The sequence below is a fragment of the Chiloscyllium punctatum genome, chromosome 3 (genome assembly GCF_047496795.1).
Source record: "Chiloscyllium punctatum isolate Juve2018m chromosome 3, sChiPun1.3, whole genome shotgun sequence".
NCBI classification, from domain to species: Eukaryota; Metazoa; Chordata; class Chondrichthyes; order Orectolobiformes; family Hemiscylliidae; genus Chiloscyllium; species Chiloscyllium punctatum.
The window spans coordinates 141104085-141117754 of NC_092741.1; the positions used below are offsets into that span (position 1 = coordinate 141104085).

The 13670-nt window shown below is 39.1% G+C and overlaps 1 protein-coding gene across 1 annotated transcript in view; it reads left to right on the top strand.

Moving 5' to 3' along the window:
* The window catches only part of cpsf3 (cleavage and polyadenylation specific factor 3), a 35135-nt gene that overhangs the window by 3993 nt on the left and 17472 nt on the right, over positions 1-13670 (top strand). Inside the window, exons 4-11 of the mRNA XM_072561435.1 lie at positions 848-976; positions 1665-1842; positions 3712-3801; positions 6360-6510; positions 8072-8247; positions 9231-9389; positions 11509-11655; positions 12210-12362. Of these exons, the coding sequence (XP_072417536.1) occupies positions 848-976; positions 1665-1842; positions 3712-3801; positions 6360-6510; positions 8072-8247; positions 9231-9389; positions 11509-11655; positions 12210-12362 (1183 nt within the window). The remainder of the gene's footprint in view (positions 1-847; positions 977-1664; positions 1843-3711; positions 3802-6359; positions 6511-8071; positions 8248-9230; positions 9390-11508; positions 11656-12209; positions 12363-13670) is intronic.

The window sequence follows — 13670 nt, forward strand, 5'->3', positions numbered from 1 at the left end:
ACTGTGACCATTGTATCATCTTTTCACTTTTGTGTTCAAACCCTTTGAGATCATGGCAATTAGCCTTGTTGGTTACTTTTTGTGCCTGGACACTAACCTTTAGAAATTTAAGTATCTAGATCACTCGCTCCTTTGCAACTCCGAGTCTTTTGTATTTTTCAACTTTTTGTGTTAGGTCCAACTAGATGATCTCTCATTCTCTACGTAGTTTTTTTCTGCTAAATTACACTGATCCTCTGTTGTAACTTCCTCCTCTCATCCACTCAACTTATTGTGACCTTTAATTTCATTTCACCTTCACATTTAATTGTAATGTATCTGTTAGCAGCATTGTGTGGTGAAAACCAATCCACTGTTTCTTCAAGGTGAATGTTGACCAGCTTCTGGCAGGAATGGCGATCTCATTGTACAAGGTGGAGACCCTATACTATAAGTCAGAATCAGTGTGCTATCCTAAATTTCTTTCAGTTGCCTAAAAGGGTCAGAAGTTATTTTCCAGATCTTGCCCACAATTGGCTTCAGCTTTTTAGCCATTTGTCTGTGTAGCTCAAGATATGTGCTTAACAAATTTCAGCAGTATGGGTGGCACAGGCTCAGTGCACTAATTTCTTTTTTCCTGTCTAGTATTTTTATCAATCTGTTTGCACTTTAAGCTATGTTAATCTGAGACTTCCATCCTACTAATAGTATCTTAGTATATTTTTGGAAATATTAAAGATGCGAATGATGTGAAGTCTGATGTACCTTTATTGTCGACTCATGATTTGCTGTCATATTTTCTTCATGCAGAAGTGTGAGGCTACCTCTGTAAATGTATAACTTCTCTGTTCAATTTGATCTTTAACAGTTTCCATTTAGATCACTGTGGTGCACTTCCATGGTTCCTACAAAAGACCAGTTTTAAAGGCAGAACTTTTATGACACATGCAACAAAAGCTATATATCGCTGGCTACTGTCTGATTATGTAAAGGTCAGGTAAGTGGAAGTTTCTGTCTGTTGCATTTAATATTCTTCACTCTGCTCTTTACAGTATTGAATTTTCAGCTGTCATTGTTAGCAGTTTGCCAATAATTCCTGAGAGAAGGATTATTCACAGAATCCTCTTGTACAGTATAACATACTGAGAATTGACAGATTATGCACAGATCATCTTATTTCTTCCTCCTATCCGGTTATATTTCTTTCCTTCCGGAGCATCCCATGTCTCTTGACATTTTAGAGAGAAGAGGGTATTTTTGAATTGAGAAACCAGATTCTTAAAGGTCTAATCCTTTTAACTTGGTCACATGAGCAGATTTTGAAGTGTGTCTTTAGCTCTTGATGCATGAACAGTGTGGAGTAGGAGTGTAGCTCCATGGCATTGCTGATGAGTGTTGGAAGTATTTTGAACACCAGGGGCATGAAAAACCAAGTTCAATCCTCAACTGATATCCATAATTCAGTTTTTATATTGAATGCTGTATTACTCTAAATGCTGATCAATGTAAGGAGGCACCAACAGCTGTGATCTGGAACAGCTTGAGAAATATAACTCACTGCAAAGTGATGCATTCAGGATTGAATTCAGGAAATACTCATTGCAGGGCTTCATTTGAAATTTTTGTGACCTCTTAATGTTATGATAGACTCATTGATTCTTAACATATTTTACTTCTGCATACAGTAATATCTCAGCAGATGACATGTTGTACACTGAGTCAGACCTGGAAGAAAGTATGGACAAAATTGAGACCATCAACTTTCATGAAGTGAAGGAAGTGGCAGGTATCAAGTTCTGGTGTTATCACGCAGGTCACGTTCTGGGAGCTGCCATGTTTATGATTGAAATAGCTGGAGTGAAGGTACGTATGAAAACAAATTGAAAGTGATAAAATGTCAAGAATGCTTTGGATGTGTCAACATCTAAAAGAAAAATTAAGGCCGAGCATTTCAGTTAGACAGAATCTCTGTCTTCTCTCCTGGTTTTTGTAATACTAGGGAATTTTCTATGGTTTTACACATGGATTATCAAGAATAAGAGCTGTCTTGAGCCACACTGGATTAGGTGGGGGGCTGTAATTGGACCAAAGAACAGAAATATGACTGAAGGAGGGCAAAGAGGGTTGTGGGATTTGAAATAGTTCCTGTGTGAGGGTTGGGGGCTATATGGCAAATTAGAGTCATAGAGCTGTAAAGCATGGAAACAGACCCTTCAGTTCAACTCAGCCATGCTGACTAAATAAATCTAGTTCCATTTGTCAGCTTTTGGTGCATATCCCTCTAAACCCATCCTATTCTTATACCCAGGAGAAAATGAGGACTGCAGATGCTGGAGATCAGAGCTGAAAATGTGTTGCTGGAAAAGCGCAGCAGGTCAGGCAGCATCCAAGGAGCAGGAGAATCGACGTTTTGGGATTCCTGAAGAAGGGCTCATGCACGTAATGTCGATTCTCCTGCTCTTTGGATGCTGCCTGACCTGCTGCGCTTTTCCAGCAACACATTTTCAGCGCTATTCTTATCCCCAACCAATCGTACCAACCTCCACCACTTCCTCTGGCAACATTCCATACATGCAACGCACTCTGTGTGAGAAAGTTGCCCCTTAGGTCTCTTTTAATTGGCTCCCCCTCACTCTAAGTCTATGCCCTCTCGTTTTAGGCTCCCCAACCCCAACATAAGCACCTTTGCTATTCACCGTATCCATGCCCCTCATGATTTTATAAGCCTCTAAAAGGTCACATGTCAGCCTCCAACTCTCCAGGGAAAACAGCCTCAGTCTATTCAGCCTCTCACTATAGCTCAAATCCTCTGACCCTGGCAACATCCTTGTCAATCTTTTCTCAACCACTGCGCCACCATGCTGTTCCAACTGTTACTTTCAAATCTGGGATTGACATCAAAGGTAATAACACTGTCTGGTTGAAATGTTTCAACTTTGTTCAGATATGATCCCACCAGACTACAGAATGTACTTTTAGGATAGTGACTTTGTGTATGACAGTATTTATTTTGAACATAAAGTTTATAAACTTTCGCCTGTTGTCTTGAAATATTTTAAATAATTTATTGTCTAAAGTTTAAAGTCATGGTTTAAAGTTTAATGCTCGATTGCTAATTGAGTTCATTGATAAATTTTTCAAATTTTGTGTTTGTGTGCAAGTCCATATTCCCCACACGTCAGCACATATACAGAAGATGTTTTTACTGCATGACTGTAATATCTAATAAATGATTTAGTGAGAATCGAGAAAGAGTCCTTGAAAATCAAAACATAGTGCAAACGTTTTCAAAAGTCGTACTCGAGAAGAGATCTGAGGGAGTTGGGGAGAAGGGAGGATAGTTGGTCCCTGCCAAACAATTAAGATGAGTGTTTTTCTAATAAAACTTTCCTTGGGGCTAGGTTCACATGCAAGTTTTCCATGCGCAATAAAGTACAACATTGTGACTCACCTACTATTTTAACATATAATAGGTTCAATAAATAATAAATGTACAGAAGCCTTTTGCATGGGTGTATGAATAGGAAGGGTTTGGAGGGATATGGGCCAGATGCTGGCAAATGGGACTAGACTAGATTGGGTTGCGATATCTGGTCAGCATGGACGAGTTGGACTGAAGGGTCTGTTTACCTGCTGTACATCTCTACGACTCTGCTTTTATTATTAAAATGTCTATAAAAATTGTTAAGTGTCAATATTGTTTTAAATTGATGACTAATTGTGCCTGTGCAGATTTTGTACACTGGTGACTTTTCACGACAAGAGGATCGACACTTAATGGCAGCAGAGATCCCCAGCGTTAGACCTGATATTCTTATAATAGTAAGTTAATTTTCATTCTTCAGGGAGATTATAATATCTTTAGCAGTGAGAGTACATACCTATGTGAGATGGAGGATATAATAGATAATTATCTCCATGTTTTACCTAAACCTATCAAAAGGTATACAAATTGAAATATAGTTTCAGGTTTTTCATCTAATTTGGGTCTATTGAAGATGTGCATAAGTAGAAATTGTTAAATTTTTCCTTTATTTAGGTTGTGCTGTTAAGGTTTATTTCCAGATACCACGTGTTGTCTCACGGTGCTAGTTCCATTAGCCTTCTCTCTGTCTTCTCCTGGAAGAACAGTTATTCTGTAAGGTTTTTAAAGTTCAAGTATTTTTTGGCTGACTTGACCATAAAGTGTTGGGCCAAATCTTGCTGGACCCATGCATCTTTGTGTGTTTAATAAGTTAGACTTTTTTTACATTCATCATTCAACTTCAAAATATTTTGTGCCTTAACTTGCTAGAAATGCAATGCTGGTTTTAGGACCTGGGTGAACTGCAAGCTTGACAGTGAATCTCCCAAAGCAAAGGTATTTATGGACTAAGAAAGAGGGTGAATAAGAGTTGAAACAGGTGAACAAAGAAACAACAGGGCGTGAAGTTTGAATTAGGAGACAAATGAAAAGCGAGAAAAGCATTAAATCTTTTTAAAATGTCTAATGACAGTTTATCACTTGGTTATAAGATGCCACAGTTTAAATAGCTCCTTTTCTGGTCTGGAATGATTGATGAACAGGATATTAATATTCATCAAGGAAAGGTTAATCCATGAGCCTTAACTTTGCAAAACTTTTAATGGTGAATATACAAACCCAATATATTCTCAAAATAGTGGAATTAAGTTGTCATTTGTATGAGGCAATGGACCACTAGAATCGACCAGTGTATTCTGGACATTCATGATTTGAGCTATATCCCTTTAATGTGCTGAACTTGATAACTGCTCTGCATGAAGAGCAATATATTTCATTAACGCCCCAGTATTTTTGAATTTGGCCCATTACGTAGTGATGATTTGTGGTGCATTGTCTTTGTAAGCATGCTTGGTGCTGAAAGCTGGCATCCTGTGAAAGTGACAATATTGTAACATTGAGGGGCATAAAGAGTGGTTCAGTGGCAACGTTGAACTCTGCCCAGCAATAGGAGCAACGGTTCTTGCGAGGTATTTGATAGGTTACTCATGATGGTTTGTGGTCACTGAAAAGCATTTCTGAGGTCATCTATAGTTTGGGAAATCGACAAATGGAGACTGCCTTCATTTTAGGAGTACAACCGTTAGCTATTGTGCAGGGAGGGTGACTGAAGAGAGCAGTCCAGAACAATTAGAGGGCTCTGCTGTAAGAATGAACTTAAGGTGAAAATTAGTGAGCAGTTATGATTTAGGAGTTAAACTCTGGAGAAGTCCCGAAGAACTGTGAAAGTGGGAAGGTCATTAGCTGTGTTGGGGGAGACGAGGAGGGCCTTGAAGAACCTTGTAAGCATTAATGTTTTAGTAGCTGAGCGGGTGAGGTTTGAAAACCTGCAAGTAATATTTGCTTGTTACAACTAAACAAGATTTTAGATTAGGAAAATTCCAGGGCCAGGTTTTAGCTTGCTGGAGATATGGGCGCAACCTCCAACAATTTGATTACAGAAGTTGCAGTAGCTGCTGAATCTGCCTTCAAAACATTCACTTCCTGAAGTGAGACTTTCAGCAAGTCCTGCCTGCAGTGATAGTAGAAACTGTGGTCGAATTTTCATCTTGTGTAGCTTTTGTCCTTAATTACTTTAAATCTTTATATTTTAGCTAATAGCTTTTGTTTTACTTTACTTTTCACAATCATTAGTAATTTAAACTGTTACCTTTTAAAGTATAAAGCTGTGTTGCTGGTCATATTTAAGTTGTAACACTCGATTATTAAAAGGGACCACTCAGAGAGAACACCTGGTGTGTGGTCATGACATAAGAATAAAGTGATTCAAATTTTTATACACAAACACTCACATTTTTTTTCAAGTATTTGTCCATGTCAAATTACAATACAGCAGGTCTCTGAATTTTTTTTTTGTGCACCAAAATAAAACCTTACAATGCAGATAGGGAAGATGGTAGACTAGCAATCCAGAATCCCAGATTAATGTTCTTGGAACATGGGTTCAAATCCCACCATGGCAGATGGTGAAACTTGAATTCTGTAAAATTCTGGAAATAAAAGCTATCCCAGTGATGGCTATTAATTGTTATAAAATGACATTGTCTGCTTCACTAATGACCTTCAGGGAAGAACAGGGAGGAACACTCCAGATCAGTCGTGATGTGGTCGACTTTTAATGGCTTTGTAAGCAATTAGGGGAATTAGCAATGGCAATAAATACTGACCTAGACAGCGATGCCCACGTCCCATGAATGAATGAAAACAAGACTCTTAACATAAGAGATAGCAGGAGTAAACTGCATAGCCCTCCAAGCCTCCTCCTTGATGTCATACTCTGGCTGATCTTTTGCCTGAATTCCACTTTCTTACTCTTTTCATTTTCCTTCCCAGAGTAATTCTGATCTTTTTCATCCAGGAATCCACATATGGCACTCACATCCATGAGAAACGCGAGGAGCGTGAGGCTCGATTCTGCAATACTGTACATGACATTGTAAATCGAGGAGGACGCTGTCTCATTCCTGTCTTTGCTCTAGGCCGTGCACAAGAACTACTGCTGATTTTAGGTAAATGTTGCAAATATGATTTATCTCTCCATCCTGTGGGTGGCACAGCGGTTAGCACTGCTGCCTCACAGTGCCAGGTTCAATTCCCACCTCAGGCAACTGACTGTGTGGAGTTTGCACATTCTCCCTGTGTCTGCGTGGGTTTCCTCCGGATGCTCCGGTTTCCTCCCACAGTCCAAAAATGTGCAGGCCAGGTGAATTGGCCATGCTAAATTTCCCATAGTGTTAGGTGAAGGGATAAATGTAGGGTGGTTTGTGCTTCGAAGGGTCGGTGTGGACTTGTTGGGCCGAAGGGCCTGTTTCCACACTAAGTAATCTAATCTAATCTAGTAATCTAAGCACACTTGAGCAAGTGAGTGAGGGCTTTTCGGGACAAAGCTGAAACCATTCATATTCAAGGATATCTTGTGAGAGAATTATCTTGTGAAGCAAATGTTGATAGCTGCTGGGGGTATAAATATTTGAGAAATTTTACTGTAGACATAAGCAACCCTACTTAATCAAATGATGTCTCACTGTGCTGAGTATCTAAATAGAAAGACCCTGAAGTAAAAGTTGGGTATGTAAAACACTTGGCTATTGCTGGGAAATTTGGGTTACATAAGACCTAGGAGCAGGAGTAGGTAATTCAGTCCCTTAAACCTCTCCACCATTCAGTATGATCATGATAGATCTCATCTCGGTCTCAACTCCTTTTCTGCCCACTCTCCATAACCCTTCAACCTGTTATTAATTAAAAATCTGACTACCTCTTCCTCAAATTTACTCAATGTCCTGGCATGCGCCACCATCTGGGGTAGAGAGTTTTACAGATTCAAGACTTTTTCAGAGAAATAATTTCTCCTCATTTCTGTTTTAAATCTGCTAGTCCTTATCCTCAAACTAAGACCTGTCCTTCTAGCTCTATGCCTTCCTTAGTACCTGTTGTATTTCCGTACTAGTTTTCTGTGATTCATGCAAAATGACACCCAGATATTTCGATACTCTGAAGTTCCTCTCCATTACATAATTAGTTGATCAGTATTTTGTTTCCAAGTCTATCCTACAATAACGGTGTAAAGCATTGAGTGGAGTTTGAAAAGCTACTGGTGTCATCACAAAATTCCAACCCAGGTATACCTAGTAAAACTTTGTGATGTTAAACTGAGTTGCAAGGTTTGGTATTAGAATAGGGCTGCACTCTGTTTCTTATCTTATCTGAGCTGACTTAGGAAGCATGATGGGACAGTGATGCAATATTGCAATGCCCCCACTTAAAGTCACATGACATATTTAACTGGTGATTTTTCCTTTTCCTCCTTGATCTCTCTGTGGTATTTTTCAAAATTGTCCACAAAATTATTTTCCACCCCTTTCCTCCATTGTGCATTGGGGCAGATCTCACTTAGTTCCATTCATGTTTATCTGGTCATAAAGAACTTCCAACAATGGTTCCTCTTCCTGTTCTCACACTGTTTTCTTTGGACTTCTGTAAAGATCTATGATTGTTGTCCTGTTCTGCAATGCCATCCAAAGCAATGAGATTAAAAACTTATTGTTTGGAGTTTTATTTTACGTGCAGATGAATATTGGCAGAACCATCCAGAACTACATGACATTCCCATCTACTATGCCTCATCCCTGGCAAAAAAATGTATGGCTGTATACCAAACCTACGTTAACGCAATGAATGAGAAAATTCGCAAACAGATCAGTATTAACAACCCTTTTGTCTTCAAACACATCAGCAACTTAAAGGTAAGTCATATGTTGCCATATGAATTCAGCTAGTGTATGTAGGGTACCTTATGCAGCAAGACTTCTTTTTTAAAAAAAGTACACTCCGGTATTCACAAAGGAAAGTTAATAGAGTTGATGAGATATAATCTTTTGATAACAGGGTTGTCCCAACATATAACCCCTGGGCCCTGAGACCTGTTCACCAAGGGTTTATGTCTGTGGTGTTCAAAATGCACTCAAATACAAGTCGGAATGTAAAGAGCTGTTCATCTAATCACAGGCTCTTTCTCACTGATATTTGTATCAATAGGTTAACTAGTGAAAGGGTTGGGACGGCGATGAGAAGCCAGTAATAGGAAGGTAAGTAGTGATAATCAGCTGGAGTTTGCTGAGGACCAGTGAGTCTACAGGAATGGGTATGAGAAGAGGCTCTGAGGGAACAGCAGCCACGATTAGGGCAAGGCTGTGAGAGTTTAGCTGCCAGTCTGTAGAGCAGCTGCAGTCTGCAAGTGGGTGGAGTTTGAATGCAAGGCAAATATGCTGTTCTGCTTTTGCTAACACAGAACCATTCTTTCTGAAATTTACTCATTTGGCCCCTGGGTGAGAAATAAATTGAAATGTGGTCCCTTGCACATAAAGAATGGGCACTTAAATTTGGAACCATTGGTTTCAAAGCAGTTCAATCCATTTTCATGGTTTCAAGATGCACTCAAATACAAGAAAGTACCTAATTTATCTAAATGAATGTCACAAATAATCTATAGTATGATATGAGTTGGCACTATATAAGTAATCTTAGTGAAAGGCAATTTAATAGCTGCTGAATGAAATGCAAATGAAATGAATTCAGTTGGCATCTGTTTTGATTTAATTATGTAAAATGTTTTAAGAATAATTAATGAAAGTGTCGCATTATGGTCATAAATGATAAGCCAGCTAGAGATTATTTAAAGAACAATCATTATTGTTGCTCCATTTATTTCTGTGTTTTTTTTTTGAAGAGCATGGACCATTTTGATGATATTGGTCCGAGTGTGGTGATGGCTTCTCCAGGTATGATGCAGAGTGGTTTGTCCAGAGAACTGTTTGAAAGCTGGTGCACTGATAAGAGGAATGGAGTCATTATTGCAGGTTACTGTGTTGAAGGCACACTTGCAAAGGTACGTATAAATATTACGTAAACCTTTTCAGGTTCTTCAGTTTGATTTTTTTAAAAATTAATGTGTATTTTAACTTTTTTTAATGATTTGGAACTTGAACAATCACTGTTCCCTGATAAAATTACTGACCAATTTAATCATATATTTTATTGAAAAAGAAACACTATTCAAAGTGTTCTGTGATATTTATTTACACTTGAGTGAATGTGAAGAGAGAAACCGAGTTCTACAAAAGTCCTTTTTTTTAAATTTATTCATGGGATGTGAGCACCAATGGCTAGGCCAATATTTATTGTCCATATCTAATTGACAAGAGGGAAGCTAAGAGTCAATCAGGTTACTGTGAGCCTGGAGACCAGACCAGGTAAGGATAGCAGATTTCCTTCCCTAAAGAGCATTAATGATTAGATTCTCTACAGTGCGGAAATAGGCCCTTCAGCCCAACAAGTCCACACTGGCCATCCGAAGAGTTTGGGAGGAAACCGGAGCACCCAGAGGACACCCCTGCAGACAAGGGGAGAACGTGCAAACTCCACACAGACACAAGGCTGGACTCGAACCTGGGACCCTGGTGCTGTGAGGCAACAGTGCTAACTACTGAGCCACCGTCCTATCTCCAAATAAACCAGATAAAGCTTTAAGATAATTGACAGTGATCACCATTAGGCTAGCTTGATATTCCAATATTTTTTGTCAATTGAATTCAGATTTCACCATCTGCCATGGGAGGGTTCAAACCCATACCCCAGAACATTATCCTGGGGTTCTGGAATACAAGTCCAGTGTGCCACTACATCATTGCCTCCCCCAAAAAATGTCAACTGTTTCTCTGTATGCAGATGCTGCGAGAGGTGCTAAGTATTTCCAGCATTCTATTTCTATTCCAGATTTCCAGCATTTTTCATTCATTTTAGTGCATTCCGCAATCTACAGAGCTAAAGTTAGAAACTAGCCAACCTCCACAATTAACTTCACATCAAGTTTCCAACACTGGCAATGATTGCACAGACTGCTAAGTATTTCTGCTGCAGAAGGGGAATCAGTTTGGAGTTGCCTTAAGTTGCTGAGCCAGAGAGAGAGATTACCACAACCTGAAATACAAGTTATCAACCAAACCAGCCTGGGCACTTCATGTTTATGAACTCTGTGCTGAAATGACATTATAGCCAGGCTTGCTGCTGGACCGTTTAATGCAGAAGTGCTGTGGTCATATTTACGTAGATGGACCCGGAAGTCCACAATGATTCATAACTCCTCAGTAAGTGAATATAGGCCTTGGGAACAGGAAAAGGACTTTTTACCCTGTCGGCCTGCTGCACCATTCAGGAAGATCATGGCTGATCTGCTTGTGGTCTCAGCTCCACTTTCCTGTCTGCCTCTTACAATCCCAGTCTCCTTGTCTATCAGAAATCTAGTTCAGCATTGAATAATTTTAAGGGACCAGCTTCCAGTACCTCCTGGGAAACAAACTTCTAACCACCCCTTGAGAGAAAAGTATTGTTTATCTGTCAAAAAAGGGAGTTGTCTTATACTTAAACAATGTCCCCATGTTTTATTCTTCCCCAAAAGAAGAAACTCCCTTTGATATCTACCCTATACTCAGACCCATTCCCCCTCCCTATATTTACCCCAGACTAAATGCACTGAACACTATGGGCAATTTAGCACGTCCAATTCACCTAACCTGCACATCTTTGGATTGTGGGAGGAAACCGGAGCACCTGGAGGAAACCCACGCAGACACGGGGCAAATGTGCAAACTCCACACAGACAGTTGAACCCAGGTCCCTGGCACTGTGAGGCAGCAATGCTAACCACTGAGCCACCTTGCCGTCCTTTTTTTTAGTGTTATTAAAATAATTTTGTGTGAAAAAAATAGCAGTGCTGAATAAGATTTGACAGGGTGAAGGAATTATTTTTGATTCTTGCATAGAATAAATGTTTTTATATTTTTTTTAAAATTGTAGAAATATGTACTTAACACAGTTAAAAAAGCACAGGAGGCATTGCATTCTTTTTTATATTTGGTGAGTAATAACAAGTTTGTGCTTTCTTAGTAATTACTGGACAAAGCTAATGTTGTATTATCATTGTTTATATTCTGTTTCCTAAATTGCAGCATATTATGTCAGAGCCTGAGGAGGTAACTACCATGTCTGGACAGAAGTTACCATTGAAGATGTCAGTTGATTACATCTCGTTCTCTGCACATACCGATTATCAACAGACTAGCGAATTTATACGTGCATTGAAACCACCACATGTGGTTAGTACAGAACTGTTAAAATGTTTAATTTATATTTTCCAGATCTTCTACACCACCCACTGCCCATCCTGAAATATTTCTTCTTTTCCTTTCCTCATCTCTCAAAGATTCTGACCCCTGTTAGAGTGCATTTCCATAAATTAGGGCAATTATACTATTGCCTAGTTGGTCAGACTCTATCTGTGAGCCCAGAACTCTCATCGAAAGGGACACTAAGCAGACACTAGGTAACAGTTGAGCATTGTGCTTCATCCACCTGCTTATTCACAAGTGCTTTTCCCAGTGTGGATCACTGGATGATGTTTGGGAATAGAGATCATTGCTGATTCTCTACTTTTGAGCCAAGTATTCTTTTGCTGCTCCCTTTTCCTAAAGGATCATCAAATAGGGACCTTAAACACATTGGAATTGAACACTATGCTGCTATTTTTTCTGAAATATTTGAAGTGAATATTCTGGTTTTAATTTTGTAAGGATTGAGAGATTTGCTTAATGTTGTAAAATGTTGTGCATTGATTGCAATTTACTTATAGTCGTCTGGGGCTTCCTCGTAGTTGCTTGTCCATGGTGAACAGAACGAAATGGCCAGGCTGAAGGCAGCGCTTATCCGAGAATATGAAGACAACGATGAAGTTCATATTGAAGTTCACAACCCACGCAACACTGAAGCTGTGACATTATACTTCAGAGGCGAGAAGCTGGCCAAAGTAGGATTTTTTCTTTCTGATGGGAATGACATCTGTCCAGTGGCAATGATCTAAAGATTTTCTTTTTTGTGTTTTAATTTTCCTACCAATTTCCTCTTGCCTTCTAAGGGTATTGATTTTCTAATTTGTGATTAAACAACCTATCCTACTTCTTTAAATGGTACAAGGGTAATTTCAGCACAGACCAAGATTGAATCTGTGGTATTCCTGTTCCACATGGTTCAGCTGCTTGCTGTCTACGTTTATCAAAGTGGATTCAGGAGTGAATGTCAAATGCAGAGCTAATTACACAAATGCTCTGTCAGTTCAAACATTTCTTTTTCCTGATAATTTGACATAGCTTCATGTTAGAAAGTACATGAATTGATCTTGAAGTTTTTAGTATAAAGTAGTTAATTCAGTCCCAAAACCATGTGTCGTGGATAAGTGTTGCATGGCAGAATTTCCAACTACTTCATTATCATCTTCAGTTCAATAATGTTTCCTTCTATCTGTAAGTGCTAGTTGAATATTTTCTAATTATGTATGTAATATTGAGTGAAATTGACCATGTACACTAATTCTAAGCAATTTGCAACAGCACGCTACCAGTTTGGTCATGTGTTTTGCATTGTATGATGCACACAGTTGTGACCATCCAGTCTTATTTCTCTAGGAGCAGTGAAGTCTCATTGTACTTTAGATACTAAGAGATTAACTTCTGCAGATTTTAGCTTTTACTTTTTGTTGCTGCATTATAGCATGTTGAATGACACATTTCTTACAATTCAGTGCTTCTGTGCCTTATGGAGTGCAGTGTGTAACAGGTTTTCATTTGTAGATTTATTAATTTCCGTCTCAATCGCATTTTTATTTTCATTTAATTTCTAAAGGCCGTTGCTCAGTAGAGTTAGCAAAGGCACAATAAAATAAATGGCACAAGACAATCTTTCCTAACTAGCAAACCGAGTACACGATTTTTTTGTCTCAATTCTGTGTTTAACTATTGAAAGGCTTGTCTGGCTATTAAACCATTAAATGGGTTAGAACACTTTGAGCTGTAAAGAGTCTTTTTGGAAGGCATGTCATTGACGATACTGTGCTGCGTATAAGATTTAAACGTATAGAACATAGAAAAATACAGTGCAGTACAGGCCCTTTGGCCCTCGATGTTGCGCCGATCCAAGCCCACCTAACCTACACTAGCCCACTATCCTCCATATGCCTATCCAATGCCCGTTTAAATGCCCATAAAGAGGGAGAGTCCACCACTGCTACTGGCAGGGTATTCCATGAACTCACGACTCGCTGAGTAAGGAATCTACCCCT